This window comes from Callithrix jacchus, chromosome 20, assembly GCF_049354715.1.
Source record: "Callithrix jacchus isolate 240 chromosome 20, calJac240_pri, whole genome shotgun sequence".
Classification (NCBI taxonomy): Eukaryota; Metazoa; Chordata; class Mammalia; order Primates; family Cebidae; genus Callithrix; species Callithrix jacchus.
This window is the reverse complement of record NC_133521.1, coordinates 26,901,703-26,918,985: the sequence shown is the minus strand read 5'-3', so window position 1 is coordinate 26,918,985 and position 17,283 is coordinate 26,901,703. Positions and strand designations below refer to the sequence as shown.

The 17,283-nt window shown below is 44.2% G+C and overlaps 3 protein-coding genes across 5 annotated transcripts in view; 2 read left to right on the top strand and 1 right to left on the bottom strand.

Moving 5' to 3' along the window:
- TERF2 (telomeric repeat binding factor 2) overlaps positions 1-2,222 on the top strand; it is a 32,599-nt gene extending 30,377 nt beyond the window's left edge. For 2 of the 3 annotated variants that reach the window (XM_078357589.1, XM_008986145.5), the window contains 2 exons: positions 497-540; positions 1,054-2,222. In XM_078357589.1, coding sequence (XP_078213715.1) covers positions 497-540; positions 1,054-1,212 — 203 coding nt within the window. In that variant the 3' untranslated portion in view covers positions 1,213-2,222. The remainder of the gene's footprint in view (positions 1-496; positions 541-1,053) is intronic. The other variant, XM_035281625.3, reaches the window with a different exon arrangement.
- A 3,464-nt stretch (positions 2,223-5,686) lies between these two features.
- On the top strand, positions 5,687-13,521 carry TMED6 (transmembrane p24 trafficking protein 6). Its single transcript, XM_054248444.2, has 4 exons — positions 5,687-5,932; positions 8,765-8,891; positions 10,609-10,757; positions 13,122-13,521. Exons 1-4 carry the CDS (start codon positions 5,720-5,722, stop codon positions 13,353-13,355), a joined length of 723 nt encoding a protein of 240 aa, XP_054104419.1. The 5' UTR covers positions 5,687-5,719; the 3' UTR covers positions 13,356-13,521.
- A 139-nt stretch (positions 13,522-13,660) lies between these two features.
- Positions 13,661-17,101, bottom strand: NIP7 (nucleolar pre-rRNA processing protein NIP7). Its single transcript, XM_002761179.7, has 5 exons — positions 16,989-17,101; positions 16,793-16,879; positions 16,565-16,703; positions 15,555-15,695; positions 13,661-15,281 (listed from the first exon to the last, which is right to left on the bottom strand). The coding sequence occupies exons 1-5, from the start codon at positions 17,042-17,044 to the stop codon at positions 15,162-15,164; spliced, it is 543 nt and encodes a 180-aa protein (XP_002761225.4). The 5' UTR covers positions 17,045-17,101; the 3' UTR covers positions 13,661-15,161.
- Positions 17,102-17,283: the final 182 nt, after the last annotated feature.

Below are 17,283 nucleotides of genomic sequence, written 5' to 3'. Positions count from 1 at the left end.
AAGATGGTGAAACCCCATCTCCACTAAAAAAATACAAAAATTAGCCAGGTGTGGTGGTGGCAGGTGCCTGTAATCCCAGCTTCTCAGGAGGCTGAGGCAAAGAACTGCTTGAACCCAGGAGGCAGAGGTTGCAATGAGCCAAGACTGCACTACTGCACTCCAACCTGGGCAACAGAGCAAGACTCTGTCTCAAAAAAAAGAAAAAAGGGAAAAGAAAACGATGTTGGTTTTACTGAAGAGCTTGAAAACCTATCACTAGCCAGCATTTACAGATGCCTTTTTGTAAAGCACTTGCATTGTACAGGTCATAGGCTGAAGTGACTAGTGTTTGCAAACAAAGAAGAAAAGTAAATTATCCTTTAATGGTATCCTTTCTCTTCTCAATGCTTGTGAAATTTGAAAAAGTTTTCCCTTTGGGGACATTCTGTGTCTTTTTCTTGTGGTTTGTGCAGAGAAAGGTGAACTCTGAAATGAGTCTACTTTTAATGTTTTCCAGCAGCACCAGATGAAGACAGTACAACCAATGTAACAAAAAAGCAGGTAATTTAAATCTCTCTTTTCTGATACTGGTTATGTGGGTAAAGCCTAGGTATAATAAGCCCCCTATCTCCTAGGCATAGACTGCTTATGTACCCAGTAAAAACCTTTCTTTTTCTTTTACCTAATAATGTATGACAACTGTTATTGAGCTTTTTTTTTTTAAGAGTTTTAGATAATCCAAACTAAGTTAAAGTAATAGTTATCCTCTGGAAGAAAAGCACAGGAGGACAGAGGACACATTTTCTGGACCATGAACGACGTAGATATGTTTACAGTTTGAAATGCAGAAGTGATGGTTACTTGAGGATCAAATGGCAGGACATGGAGAATTTCTCCGTGTCCAGATCCACAGTGCTCATAAACTGTCAATTCCATGTTTTAAAAAAATAAGCCGTGCTTTCAGGTTCAGATGATTCTCCTGGGATCCTTGAGTTTACCTTATCACTACACTGGGGGAAATGTAAGGAAGTGGAGAGGAAAGGTTGTGATAAATCTTTTGGTTTTCTTTTGCAGAAGTGGACTGTAGAAGAAAGCGAATGGGTCAAGGCTGGAGTGCAGAAATATGGGGAAGGAAACTGGGCTGCCATTTCTAAAAATTACCCATTTGTTAACCGAACAGCTGTGATGATTAAGGATCGCTGGCGGACCATGAAAAGACTTGGCATGAACTGAAACAGGCTTTCATTTCCACAGAATTCACAGGAGCATGGTTCCTAATAATAGCCCCTGATAGTCTGCTGTTTATTTCAGAAGCTGGGCTGGGATGAGAATTTTGGGCAACCTCCTTCGACGTGGGGGAGGTCCCAGTTCCACTTCATCACTGTTGGAGATCATGGAGCTAAGAAGCAGAGCCAAGTCCACCCATGTCCTTGGCAGAGATGACAGGCATACAGCTTGTGCAGTGCCAGAATATCATTAGTGTTTCCCTTCTTTAGTGATTTGCTTAAATTTAAATCCCTGGTAATCTGTAGAACCTTCTCCTAGAAATGGTGAAGTCTATTAGGAGCCACTTGTGACTCCATGACTGGTTAAAACCAGCAGTGTGAGCATTATTTGGAGTAAACTTGTTCCACGTAAAGCTCTGGCCTTCTGCTGCAAATGCAAAGGAGCTTAGTCTGTTATGAACCCAGGTTGATGAGAGACCAGTCCTTGTGGAATAAGATTCCCTGTAAAAACTCTTTAGCCATTTGTGACATCAACCCTAGACCTGACTGTCTTGGCATTTGCTCTCAATATCTGTTGGGCTATGTAGGCAGGTTTATCCTCCACTTATCATGTGGTTGAACCAGTGTGTTTTTTGGTAAAATGGTGATTGTAGATAAGCTTAGTTCCCCCACCCCTTCTCCCCTGCTTCTTTTCGCAATTCCTTTCCTTATGCTGGACTTTTAAAGCTTAAAAAAAAAAAATCCTGATTGAATATAAATGCCTAATTTCATTATTTGTGAAATGGTTGCTTCCTCTTGATTCCCTAATTGTGCTGTGTTTGTGTCTTGCATTGGAATTCAACATTCCCTTCTCCTTTTGTACTGTGTTGTGCTTGCTGTCTCTCCCAGACATCCTTTAAGACTGTCTTTTTAGCAAAAAATTTCAGTAAAGTGTTTTCTGTAATCTTTTTTTATAAGATGAGAACTAATTATTGTCCATACTTGTAGCATTCTTCATTAAAGTCTTGCTTCTCTCAACTGTAAGTAGCTGTTTAATTGCAGCACAGCATGTATTCACGAGGGAGGTAGCAAAATGTTGAACAAACTTTGCTGAACTATCTTGATTAAGAAGCTGATGTCAGACTGTATTGAATGTTTTAGTTCTTGGAAGCTATGTCAGACAGAAGATGTGGAAGTTTCTTCTTAACCTGTCTGTTTCCTCATATATCTTTTCTGGGAACAAAAGAATTCTCCGTTTCTTACTTCTGAGTGACTGAAAGGCAAGGATTAAAGAAATGCTAAAGTTTAAAAATTCCTAATGATGGCTAATGCCTGTAATCCCAGCACTTTGGGAGGCCGAGACGGGAGAATCACTTGAGGTCAAGAGTTCGAGACTAGGCTGGCCAACATAGAGAAACCCTATCTGTGCTAAAAATACAAAAATTAGCCAGACGTGGTGGCGGGCACCTGTTATCCCAGCTGTTCAGGAGGCTGAGGCAGGAAAAGCACTTGAACTCTGGAGGTGGAGGTTGCATTGAGCCAAGATCGCATCACTGCACTCTAGCCTTGGCAACAGAGCAAGACTCCATCTGAAAACGAAACAAAACTGGCCAGATTCGGTGGCTCACACCTATAATCCCAGCACTTTGGGAGGCTGAGGTGGATAGGATCACCTGAGGTCAGGATTTCAAGACCAGCTGGCCAATATGATGAAACCCCATCTCTAGAAAAAATACAAAAAATTAGCTGGGTGTGGTGACAGACATCTGTAATCCCAGCTACTTGGGAGGCTGAGGCAGGAGAATCAATTGAACCCGGGAGGTGGAGGTTGGAGTGAGCCGAGATCACCCCACTGCACTCCAGACTGAGTGACTCCATCTCAAAATTTAAAAAAATTTTCATCCATTAGTTACAAGTTGGAAACTGTACAGCTTCATTACCTATTAACTGTGTTTAGGAGTTTAGTACCTATTTTTCTTCTATCAGCCAACCCCAAATGAAACCACTGGGAAAAGTTGAAAACTTGAGCTCCTCTCGAGCCAGCCGCCTTCTGCTTGCAGTTGGTTTGGTCTCCCTCTGAACCAGATTAGAATCCAGAAGCTTTTCTCCCCTCAACTCTCCTTTAACTCGATGACACTTTCCAGGAAGAAGAGTGAAACTGATGCATTTGGGGAAGCAAAATATCCTAATCAGTGTTTCTCCAACTTGAGAATGCCTATGTTCATTAATATTTTTTTCACAGAATTCAGTGTTGTTTTTATTATAGTTATTGAAATGTGTACAGAGATAAAACTGCTTACAACTTCTGTATCATAAAGCTTTCCATGAACTGACGATTGTTTTGCTGAATCCATGTCACTGCTTATGACATGAGTAGTGCTGGGATTGCGATGTTGGTGCGACTCAGGTGGGGGATGCCTGTGTCACATGTGCTGGGAGAAGTTTCCAGCCTCTTCGACCCATCACTTGAGTGAGACTGCCACAAGCCACTGTGCTCCCAGAATGCTGTGATATCATTTGACCTTTGCTAGAACTGAACCATAGTTATGGAGTCTGTTTTCTGCTTTATTAGCTTGTGACACTGAGTAATGCAAATATTTGCTAGAAGATGTTAATACTGTTTTGTTTTTTGTTTTTTAAGATTATGACTAAGGCCAGGCACAGTCACTCACACCTGTAATCCTAGCATTTCTGGAGGCCAAGGCATGGGGATTGCTTGAGCCCAGGAGTTTGAGACCAACCTGGGCAACATGGTGAAACCCCATCTTTACAAACAAGACAAAAATCAGGCAGGTGTGGTGGTGCACTCCTGTGGACCCAGCTATTCGGGAGGCCGAGGTGGGATGATCATTTGAGCCCAAGAGGGTAAGGCTGCAGTGAGCTATGTTTGTGCCACTGCACTCCAGCCTGGAAGATGGAGTGACACTGTCTCAAGGAAGCAAAAAAAAAAAAAGAAAAAATTATGTCTAAATAATGTTTAGGCAGTGTCAGAACTCAGAAACTGACAGCTTGAGAATGAGAAATACTGTCCTGGTGGTTAAGAGCCTGAGCCCCCACTGGGGACCCCGTTCTGCCAAGTGTGTTTGTGGAACTGTGCCACCGCTGGAATCTCTGAATATTTGTGTCCTCATCTCCAATACCGGAGCTCACAGTACCTCCCTTGCAGAGCTATGATGAGGATAAGATGCAGGTAAATGTTAGCTCACTGCCTGCCATGAAGTAGGTGAATGTTGAAATCATGAATAAAAGAATAAAGATTGAGGATGTGAATAATATAATTGTCTTTAAGTAGGTTCTGGATAGTTTTTCCCCCCATGGGTGCTGAAGAAGACATGAATAAAAGGAAGATCAGCCAGACACGGTGGCTCACGCCTGTAATCTGAGTACTTTGGGAGGCCAAGGGTAGATCACGAGATCAGGAGTTAAAGACCAGCCTGGCCAAGATAGTGAAACCCTGTCTCTACTAAAAATTCAAAAATTTGCCAGGCATGGTGGCGGGCACCTGTAATCCCAGTTACTTGCGAGGCTGAGGCAGGGAATTGCTTGAACCTGGGAGCCGGAGGTTGCAGTGAGCTGAGATCACACCACTGCACTCCAGCCTGGGCAACAGAGCAAGACTCCGTCCCAAAGGAAAAAAAAGATCTAAGGCTGGGCGTGGTGTCTCATGCCTGTAATCTCAGCACTCTAGGAGGCCAAGGAAGGTGGATCATCTGAGGTCAGGAGTTCGAGACCAGCCTGGCCCACATGGTAAAACCCTGCCTCTACTAAAAATACAAAATTTAGCTGGGTGTGATGGTGGGTGCCTGTAGTTCCAGCTACTCGAGAGGCTGATGCAGGAGAATCACTTGAACCCGGGAGGTGGTGGTTGCAGTGAACCAAGACTGTGCCACTGCACTCTAGCCTGGGTGACAGAGTGACACTCTGTCTCTGGAAAAAAGAGAACTATTGAGGTTTTTAATAATATCCTCTTTCAGTGGGTTTGGATAGCTTTAGGTGACTCTTAGGTAGAAGGTATCAGGACAAGGACTATCAATGGAGGGGTGTGAGCACCATCTTGGCACTGTGTTCATCCATTTACATCTTTGCACACACACATGCTGTGATTTGCTCTGAGCTGCAGCATTGGGCAGAGATAAGTGTTTGTAGGAGAATTTGATGTAACCGAACAATCTCCCTAGCCAAATTTTTGTCAGTGTATTCACAAAGTTATAAACTTACCCAGTGTTATATCCCCAAGAAGCAAGAACTAAAAAATGACAGCCCTAAGAAAGGGTGGAAAGACCTCTTCTGAGGTGGCAGATTCTTTGTAGTACCCATGAAGTAAGCCACTGAGTTTATGAGGTGAAAGCAAAACTTCCTCCTGTGAGCCAAACACAGGAGTATCATGGCAGTTCTATTATGAATATCTATGTGTGGCACTGAAATGGGCCTAAATGTGACTTGTGCAGTTAATCATTACCCCAGCGGTTGTCTCAACGACTTGATTTCCCTAGGCTGCGAGCAGTTCACCTGCAGAGGAGGCTCCAGAAAGCAGCATGTCCCCCTTGCTCTTTGGGGCTGGGCTGGTGGTTTTGAATCTGGTGACGTCTGCCAGGAGCCAGAAGACAGAACCTCTGAGTGGCTCTGGGGACCAGCCACCCTTCCATGGAGCTGATCGATATGACTTTGCCATCATGATCCCTCCAGGAGGCACGGAATGCTTTTGGCAATTTGCCCACCAGACTGGATACTTCTATTTCAGTTATGAGGTATGTGGGTGACTGGCCATACTGGGGGCTTTTTTTTCTCCTTTACTCATAAAGTGGATCAGGTTTTAGATGAAAACAAGGTCAGGTTGTCTTTATCATGCTGTGATTCTCTACCTGTTAATGAAATGGAGCTGCAGTTAGAGGGAAACTCCAGATGGGTGAATAATCAACAGGAGCTAAAGCATATGGTTTGGCTTCTCACCTAAGGGCCATGCTCAAAGCTATGGGGCAGACAGGGTGCCTCTTTCTGAAGAGGTCATCATTACATATACTCAGATTTGTGGGTAAGGGGGGAGAGAATACATTTTTAAAATATTAAAATGTATATGGTTCTTTGGAGACTGATCCAGAGATTTCAAAGAAAGCCACTTCATGGCCGGGCATGGTGGCTCACACCTGTAATTCTAGCACTTTAGGAGGCCAAGGAGGGTGCATCCCCCAAGGTCAGGAGTTTGAGACCAGCCTGGCCAACATGATGAAACCCTATCTCTTTTTTTTTTTTTTTTTGAGACGGAGTTTCGCTCTTGTTACCAAGGCTGGAGCGCAATGGCGCGATCTCGGCTCACCGCAACCTCCGCCTCCTGGGTTCAGGCAATTCTCCTGTCTCAGCCTCCTGAGTAGCTGGGATTACAGGCACACGCCACCATGCCCAGCTAATTTTTTGTATTTTTAGTAGAGATGGGGTTTCACTATGTTGACCAGGATGGTCTCGATCTCTTGACCTCGTGATCCACCCGCCTTGGCCTCCCAAAGTGCTGGGATTACAGGCTTGAGCCACCACACCCGGCCTTGATGAAACCCTATCTCTACTAAAAATAACAAAAATTAGTTGGGCATGGTGGCAGGCACCTGTAATCCCAGGGACATGGGAGGCTGAGGCAGAAGAATTGCTTGAAACCAGGAGGCGGAGGTTGCAGTGAGCTGAGCTTGCGCCATTGCACCCAGCCTGGGCAACAAGAGCAAAACTCTGTCTCAAAAAAAAAAAAAAAAGCCACTTCAGTTTATGGGGGTGGGGGAGTAAAGACTCTGCTGCCGCCTCTAGGAGAAATTCTGGCAAATTGGAGAATCACTAGCTCAAGTTTTTTCTATTCAGCCAGACAATCCTATTTTTTTTTTTCTTTTTTAGGAAGGTAATTGTTTTCAAGTTACCTGTTCATAGGTCAAGGATTTTTATCCATTCTATGTTCTTACACCATGCTGTCCCAGGATGGTAAGCTCAATACCAAAGTTAGAGGCTGTTCATTTCCTTTGTTCTTTATGTTAAAGATCTGTTAACTTACTAATTTTTGTTTACATAGTAATAGACTATGTTGATTATGTTGATCTTATTCCACTCCACAGTAACAACATTTATTTTAAATAAACTTATCAGAGCCTTACTTACCTCTGAATTTATATTAGAACAGCAGCCACTACTCAACGTACTGTGGCCTGGGCTAATCAAGATCTAACTTGGGAGCGAGTGTCCATGGAGTGCTTGCTGTAGGTGTGCACTGCCAAGCAGCAAATGCCCAAATCTGGGACACCTTCGGGGAGCTCAACCACCAAGCAACTTCATTCAAGAATTCTATAGCCAGGCCAGGTGCGGTGGCTCACACCTGTAATCCCAGCACTTTGGGAGGCTGAGGCGGGCAGATCACCTGACGTCAGGAGTTTGAGACCATCCCAGGCAATATGGCAAAACTCCGTCTCTACTAAAAATACAAAACAGCTGGGCTTGGCCGCTCGTGCCTGTAATCCCAGCTTACTTGATTGACTGAGGTGGGAGAATTGCTTGAACTTGGGAGGTGGGGGTTGCATTGAGCTGGGATTGAGCCACTGCACTCCAGCCTGGGTGACAGGGTGAGACTGTCTCAAAAAAAGAAAAAAGACAACTCTACAACCAGAATTGTACTTTTTTTTTTTTTTTTTTAAGACAGAGTCTTGCTCTGCCACTGAGGCTGGAGTGCAGTGGGATGATCTTGGCTCACTGCAACTTCCACCTCCCAGGTTCAAGTGATCTTCGTGCCTCAGCCTCCCGAGTAGCTGGGATTACAGTCCCACACCACCATGCCCAGCTAATTTTTGTATTATTATTATTATTATTATTTTTTGTAGAGCCGGAGTCTTGCTCTGTCATCCAGGCTGGAGTGCAATGGCGTGATTTCTGCTCACTGCAACCTCCGCCTCCTGGGTTCAAGCAATTCTCCTGCCTTAGCCTCCCAAGTAGCTGGGACTACAGGCACACGCTGCCATGCCCAGCTAATTTCTTTTGTATTTTAGTAGAGATGAGGTTTCACCAAGTTGCCCAGGCTGGTCTGGAATTCCTGAGGTCAGGCAATCCACCTGCCTTGGCCTCCCAAAGTGCTAGGATTACAAGTGTGAGCCACCATGCCCGGCCAATTTTTGTATTTTTTTAGTAGAGGTGGGGTTTCACCATGTTGGCTAGGCTGGTCTTGAACTCTTGACCTTGCAATCCATCTGCCTCGGCCTCCCAAAATGCTGGGATTACAGGTGTGAGCCACCATGCCCAGCCCAAATCATCCACTTCAGCTGTGTGGTCCAAGCAAGACATGGCTCCTTCTTTACAGGGGTGCTGGTGGCATTCTGGGCAGTTCTTTGTCCTACTGTACTGTTTCTAACACTGCAGACATTCAGTATTGCTGTGCGTCCTCCCCTTAACACCGTCACTGTGACACCTCACAATCCTCCAGTCAATTCCAAAACCCAGTGGGCAGTCCCACCCCAGATGAGACCCCTGTGCTGATGACTGTGGGACATCAATCTTACCACTCAGCTGGCTTCCTCTTGATGTAGCAGGGGTTTTGCTCGCTATTTAATGTGTCTTGGCAGGTTCAGCGGACCGTGGGGATGTCACATGACCGGCATGTTGCTGCCACTGCACACAACCCACAGGGATTTCTCATAGACACTTCCCAGGATGTTCGGGGCCAGATTAACTTCTCTACCCAAGAGACAGGTCTGTTTTCATGACCATGGCTATCATAATAATCATAAGGTCCTATAAAATTAGGGTAATTATGAGGACGTATACAGAGATGTTTAAACAGTAGGGAAAAAAAATCAGTCTTTAACACCAAAAACCAGTGTTCCTAGAGACTGCTGACCTCCAAGGATGCCAAGTGGCAGTCTACTGATAATTTGGGGGCAGCATCTCCAGGTGAGCAGCTCAATCTTTTTTTTTTCTCTTTCTCTTTTTTTTTTTTTTAGGGGAGGAGGGAGGAGGGAGGAGAGGAAGGAGGGGAGAGGAAGGGAGGCGAGCAGCTCCCTTTTATCTCATCGTCTCCAATTGATCAGATTCTGGGAAAGTGACCAAAAAACAGAGACCCATTTATAATACAGAATTCCAATTAACAAATGTATTACAGGGAAGCATTTCTTTCCAGTCATCAGAATATTTGAGCCAGTTACTAAAAGCAGATGCAGAAAAAAAGAAAATGCATGGCTGGCCAGGCGTGACGGCTCACCCCTGTAATCCCAGCACTTTGGGAGGCTGAGGCGGGCGGATCACCTGAGGTTGGGAGTTCAAGACCAGCCTGACCAACATGGAGAAACCCCATCTCTACTAAAATTACAAAATTAGCAGGGCATGGTGGTGCATGCCTGCACTCCCAGCTACTTGGGAGGCTGAGGCAGGAGAATCACTTGAACCCAGGAGGCAGAGGCTACCATGAGCCAAGATCACACCACTGCATTGCAGCCTGGGTGACAGAGCGAGACTCCATCTCAAAAAAAAATTGGAACATCTTTGGGCACTACATGCCAGTAGTACCTTTCAATCATTTTGACTTTCTTTTTTTTTAAGAGACGGTCTCGCTATATTGCCCAGGCTGGAGTGCAGTGGCTATTCACAGGCGCGATCCCATTACTAATCAGCACAGGGGTTTTGACCTGCTCCATTTCTGACCTGGGCCGGTTCACCCCTCCTTAGGCAACCTGGTGGTCCCCAGCTCCCAGGAGGTCACCATATTGTTGCCAAACTTAGTGCGGACACCCGATCGGCATAGCACACTACAGCCCAGAACTCCTGGGCTCAAGTGATCCTCCAGCCTCAGCCTTCCAAGTAGCTGGGACTACACCGCGCCCAGCCATTTTGACTTTCAAATACCACCACCTCATCTTCTACCTGTCCCCTCCACCCCTGCACACACACACGGAGGCAACCCCAGCACCAGCAGATATCCCAAACCATCAGTCTCTGCACAGACGGCCTTGGGGGCAATCACTCCAGCAGGAGAGCTGCTTTCATGCACTATGTATGCATCCTTTCTTTTTTCTTCTGTAATATCAAGTTCAAGATGGTGTCCCTAGCTCTAATGGTGTACAAGGACCAGGCAAACACCATGCTCTTAATTTCAACTCAGTCTGTTGAGCAGGAGCTCTTTAATACAAGATGTGGAAATTCTATGTTGGAAAAGAGAGAGAAAACATTGTTTGCTACCTGGTATGGAAAGAACTAAAGTTACTAAAATTTGGCCAAATAGAATAAGTAATATTTAGTATAAGTTTCACACAACATCTGTGTCTTCCATGTCAAAAATGGGATCTTCGTACTTTCTAAGTAAAAAGAACGTGCCATAGTAACAATTCCAACACTGGAGGACAGATACCTCCAGGAATTTCTTAACAAAGGGTAGGAGACCAAAGACTTGGTAATGATCTAGGAATTCTTACAGGTTTTTATCAGCTTTGTCTAAGTAATCAGCATAATCACTTCGCTTCCGTGCAAGTGTACCTCAACTTTGGAGTTTTCTATGAGGGGCCTGAGATTGATCACAAACAAAAGGAAAGAAAACAACTGAACGATACTCTGGATGCAATAGAGGTAAGGAAGTGTTTTGTGAAGAGAAACATCTGTGGAAACCAATTTTAACTTTGGAGGGAAGATGGCTTCATTTAGGTAGAAACCAAACAGGCAAGGGGATGTTTATCTTTTAATAAATAACTTGAAGCACTTGAAATTCCTCCTTTTTTTTTTTTTGAGACGGAGTTTTGCTCTTGTTACCCAGCCTGGAGTGCAATGACACGATCTCGGCTTACCAAAATCTCTGCCTCCTGGGTTCAGGCAGTTCTCCTGCCTCAGCCTCCTGAGTAGCTGGGATTACAGGCACACGCCACCAGGCCCAGCTAATTTTTTGCATTTTTAGTAGAGATGGGGTTTCCCCATGTTGACCAGGATGGTCTTAGTCTCTTGACCTGGTGATCCACCGCCTTGGCCTCCCAAAGTGCTGGGATTACAGGCTTGAGCCACCGTGCCCGGCCCCCCTCCTTTGTTTTATAACAAGGGTTGGCAAACTATGTATCACAGGCCAAATCTGGCCCATTGCCCGTTTTTTTTTTTTTTTTCTATAAATGTTTTCCCTCAAAGTCTTAACTCTTAGCCTGTTTTTCTTGAAATTGAGATATAATTTATCTACCATATACCATCTTAAAGTGTATAATTAAGTGGTTTTTTGGTATATTCACAAGGTTTTGCAACTATTAGCATCTAATTCCAGAAGTTTATCACCCCCCCACCCCCTCCCAATCCCACTACCCATTAGTCATTCTCCCATTCTCTTATCACCCCAGGCCTGCCAATCACTATTCTACTGTCTCTATAGATTTACCTGTTCTGTACTTAATTTCTGAGACATGGTCTCACTCTTATTGTCCAGGCTGGAGTGTGCAGTGGTTTGATCACAGCTCACTGCAGTCTCAACTTCCTAAGCTCAAGCAATCCTCCCACCTCAGCTTGCCAAAGGGCTGAGATTCAGCACTTTGAGCCACTGAGCTGAGATTACTATGCATTTTGAGCTACTGTGCTGAGATTACTCAGCACTTTGAGCCACTGTGGCTGGCCTCCATATACTTTATTTAAGTGGAATCACACAGTACGTGGGCTTTTGTGTCTGGCTTATTTTTATTTTTTGAGATGGAGTTTCCTTCTTGTTATCTACGATGGAGTGCAATAGCATAGTCTCTGTTCACTGCAACCTCCGCCTCCAGGGTTCAAGGGATTCTCCTGCCTTAACCTCCCAAGTAGCTGGGATTACAGGCACCCAACACCATGCCAACTATTTTTGCATTTTCAGTAGAGACAATTGTCACCATATTGGCCAAGCTGGTTTCGAACTCTTGACCTCAGGTGATCTGCCCACCTTGGCCTCCCAAAGTCTTGGGATTACAAGTGTGAATCACCATGCCCAGCCAAGACTGGGTTCTTTAATTTAGCGTGTTCTCAAGGTTCATCCATGTTGTAGCATGTATCAGTACTTTTATTTCTCTTTATGGCTGAATAATTATGGATATACATCTTATTTATCCATTCATCAGTTAATGGACATGATGGACATTTAGGTTTTTCTACCTTCTGGCTATCCTAACACTGCTATGAGCATTGCATACAAGTTTTTGTGTTACCATGTTTTCATTTCTGTATATCTGAAAGTAGAATTGCTGGAGACTTTACCACAGTGGCCGAACCATTTTAAGCTCCTTCTAGTAGTGTATGAAGGTTCTAATTTCTCTACTTCCTCACCACTTGTTATTGTCTTTTTTGTTGAAGCCATCATAGTGGGTGTGAAATGTTATCTTGCGGTTTTGATTGCATTTCCTTAATGATTAATAACGTTGAGCATCTTTCTATGTGCTTATTGGCCATCTCTGTATCTTCTTTGGAGAAATGTCTATTTGATTCCTTTGCCCATTTTAGGCCAGGTGAGGTGGTTCAACACCTGTAATCCCAGTACTCTGGGAGGCCGAGATAGGATAGCCTGAGCCCAGGAGTTTGAGACTAGATTGGGAAACCTAGTGAAATTCCATCTCTACCAAAAAAAAAAAAAAAAATTAGCTGGGTATGGTGGCATGTGCCTGCAGTCCCAGCTGCTAGGGAGGCTGAGGTGGGAAGATCACTTGAGCCCAGAAGGTTAAGGCTGCATGAGCTGTGACTGCACCACTGTATTCCAGCCTGGGCAAAAAAGTGAGACTGTCCCAAAAAACAGAAACAAAAATTTTAAACTAAAGTCCAGACCATATTTTATACATAGCAAACACAACATTTATCAATAACTATAATACTATTATACATCTTAAAATCATATGGGTAAATTATTTGACATCCAGATAACTTAGGTTAGTGCTGGTGAGCACCCAGGTGAGGCTAGACGGGGGTTTGGAAGAATCCCTTTTAAAATTTTCTCTCTCATAGGACAGCACACAAAAGGTGCAGAACAGCATCTTTCACATGTGGCGATACTACAACTTTGCCCGGATGAGGAAAATGGCTGACTTTTTCCTTCTCCAGTCAAACTACCATTATGTGAACTGGTGGTCCACAGCCCAGAGCCTTGTTATTATTCTTTCTGGGATCCTGCAACTGTATTTCTTGAAGCGTCTCTTCAATGTTCCAACAACTACAGACACAAAGAAGCCAAGATGCTAAGTTAAGCTGACTACAGCACCCTGGCTCTTTTCTTCTGGGGCAGAAGCTTAGTCGAATCAGCTTTGTAACAACCCTCTGGGACAAAAATCAATTTATCTCATAAATGTTTAAGTCTGCTGCACACATCGAAAAAGGCAAAATGGCAATAAAGAATAACAATGAAAAAGTTCTGAAGTATGTATGAAATGTATGTATCAAAATACTGTTTATCATATAGCAGTACCTTAGCTTTCACTGAGTCTGCTTAGAGGTTAACAGAACACCTTAGATGTGAGAAGAGTTGAAAAAGACAGGCCAAAATCAAGTTTGCTTACATGTAAAAGCAGGAGTTGGTAATGTTTTATTTTTAAAGACCCTGCCTTTGGAAATTAAGCAGTATATTCATTAAAGAAACAGTGTAGTTTTGCAATACAGGTAGTCTTTAGTCCAATCCAGTCAAGTAAGCAAAGGTTCATAGAAAATATTATGTTTTATAAAACCACAGTGATGAAAAAAACATTCCAGCCTAGGGTCATCCCATCCAAGAAAAAAAACTGAGAAAACAGCTTGTAAAAAAGAATAAAATTATACTAATAAAACTCTACACTTAATAACAAATACATAATATATATAACATAAAAATAATTCTTACCATTTATTCCAGACTTATCATTTCCCAGGCACTATACGAGACACTTTACAATCATGATTGCTTTTTGTTTGTTTGTTCGTTTGAGACAGAGTCTCGCTCTGTTGCTCAGGCTGGAGTGCAATGTCATGATCTTGGCTCACTGCAACCTCTGCCTCCCGGGTTACTGCCATTCTCATGCCTCAGCCTCCCAAGTAGCTAGGACTACAGGCATGTACCACCACACCTGGCTAATTTTTTTGTATTTTCACTACAGACGAGGTTTCACCATGTTGGCTGGTGTTGAACTCCTCAAGTGATCCGCCTGCGCTGGCCTCCCAAAGTGCTTGGATTACAAGCGTGAGCCACTGCACCCAGCTACAAACATGATTTCTAATTCCAAAAATTAGAATTTCTAATTCTCAGTTATATGGCTAAAGCGGCTTTTTAAATTTTGTGTCTTTTTTTAAACAGAAGAAAATGAACCTTATTAAAGCTCAATGACGGCCAGGCGTGGTGACTCACACCTGTAATCCAAGCACTTTGGAGGCCAAGGCGGGTGGATCACCTGAGATTGGGAGTTCAAGACCAGCCTGACCAAAATTAATTAAATAAATTAAAAAAAAAAAGCTGAATGACTCATTCAAGGCCATAAAGCTGGTAGGTGGCAGAACTGGGATTTGAACCCATTTTTCTTCCATACTGCATAGCACTTAGTGTATAGAAAAACAGCTGAACAAATTGCTCTTATTATTTTAGCCAAATTTCATTTGTAAAACCCCACAGGTGGCCTACTATTCTGATATGGCAATGTCTATCTTTCATATTAATGAAAAAATCCATGTGTTCTTATCATGAGTTTAGAAAAAAAGTGTTATCACAGATAACAATAAGCTATTCTTGTTCCTAGTTCCAAAGATTTTCAACCTATTTCTCAGAACAAGAAGCCCTCTGATTTGAATATGAAAGAGTATTCTAGTTTGTCACAAACACAAAGATCTGAAACCCCATTTTTGAGCCATCTCTGTATACAGTATTATTCCAGCCTGCATTTGTCAGTGATAGAGAATACAGTAAACTAAGAAGTCCCTGAAGAGGTCAGAGTGATGACAAAATTCAACATGATGACAGTCTACACAAACACAGGAAACAAAGCTCAGCCCTTCAACACAGCCGTCTGTCCTTGCAACGAGTTCGTTTTAAGTCAGCGTCTCTTCATGCCGCACATATTCCCCAATGTCTGCTTGATGAAACACCACAATCGCCATGGGGTCTACTTTTCTGCAGTCTTGTGTAGATTTTGCTGCCACCCCAAAACCCTGGGATTCAAAAGAAGAGACACTAATTTTCTGAAGTCGTTCAATATGCCCATACTGAGGGCTAGAAATAACAAAGATGGAAAAAATACAGTTCTGGTCTTTCTGGAATTCAAAAGGTGCTGAGAATTTAGTCTCTCAAGCACATAGATTAAAAACATATCCTTCTTGAATAAAAGAGTACTTGATTTTTTTTTTTTTTTTGCCCACCTGCAACTGTCTTGATTGAGTTATAAGAGTACTTGATTTTTGTAACAGCTAACCATCTTTACTCACCAAAGGGACGTCTGCCATGGAGTATACCACCACGCCCTGGTACTGAGAAGTATTTTCGGTGATTCGACCCAGACCAGATTTCAACACATGGTTCCCATAAAGGAAGGACTGCTCTGCGCCAGGCTTTATCCACACTTTATACTATAAGAAAGAGAATTAAAATCCAAGAGACACAAAAACGTTACTGTTTCTATCCCTGCAGACAAGCTAGCTGCTGGATCTGTGGATAATTTTCTGAAATAATTTTAAGGGAAACAGACACGTTTCCCTCAAACTATCCATCTCCTGAACAGAAAAGCAGAAAGTTGCCTCGCACAGTGGCTCATGCTTATAATCTCAGCACTTTGGGAGGCCGAGGCAGGTGGATCACCTGAGGCCAGAAGTTCGAGACCAGCCTGGCCAACACGGCAAAACCCTGTCTCTACTAAAAACACACAAAAAATAAGCCAGGAATTGTGGCGCACACCAGTAATCCCAGGTACACAGCGGGCTGAGGCACGAGAATCGCTGGAATCCGGAAGGCAAAGGCTGCAGCGAGCCGAAATGAATGAGAAATGCAAAAAATGCAAAGAAATACAGATTAATAAGATGCTGCTGCACTCTAGCCTGGGAGACATTGTGAATTGTGTCAGAAAGAAGAAAGGAAAGACAAAGAAGAAATTAAAAGAAATGCAAAAAGTTCTCAACTCTACAAGGATTATCTTCCATGGCCAGGTTAACAGCTCTTTTTCTGGATCCCGGTGTCCTCACTGCAGCCACTTATTTGCTTTCTGATCTCGAGCTGGGTCTGCATAGGCTTTTCTATTTTGCTGGAGAAAACTACCACTATGCAGCCACACAGCACTCCCATGCCATAGCCTTGACCATGCCCAAGCTGCAAGGCTTCTGCACATCTCCACGTCCTGACACCCCCAAGCACATTGACAGAGACTCTGTGAGAGAAGCTGCCTGATAATCTGCCTCATCCTTAACTTCATCGCCGGTGGCGGAATGGAAACCACCCCACAAACCTTGGCATAAGGTGCAAGGTAATCCAGGGCTGTGACGTGCAACCGAAACTTGTGGGTCTTAGTGAACTTTCCGAAGCAGGTCCCCAGAGACACCAGCTTGTCTCCAGAGATATTGGCGGCCAGCTTCATAATCTTCTCACTAAAGTGGGAGCAAGGTTGCGGATGAAGGAGGCTGGTGGGACCCAGGACTCCCTTCCCCGGAACCATGCTGCTTGCTCCCCGCCTCACCTCACATAGTACACCCGGTCGTTGTGCAGCCGGAAACAGTAGGTGCCGTCTGGCCGGTCCACCAGCAGCTGAAGATTCTCCCCAATGCTGAGGGCAAAAGGAGGACTGGAGGCCGCGCCCGAATGGCACCGCGTCCCCACTCCACCACTAGTCACCCCCCCACACACACACCCTCGTCCGCCCCGCGCGCTCCTACTATTTCGCGATCTTCTCAAACATGACACGGGTCTCCTCTTCAGTCAAAGGCCGCATTTTCCCACTGGGTTAGAACACCAGATCCTCGTGCCTCGGCAACCGGAAACGGAACTCGCTGCCCCGCAGCTCCCAGGCAACCCCAAAGCCTGCCTCTCTAGTCCCGTACCAAGCCTTCCTCTCGCTGGTGCCCAATAGCCGGACGACCGCCGAGGAAAGCAAGCCGGCCGGATGAGAAAACGTAGAGACCGGAAATGTGCCTGTTTCTTCCTGTTCTAAATTGAGTTTGCGCCCTCGGT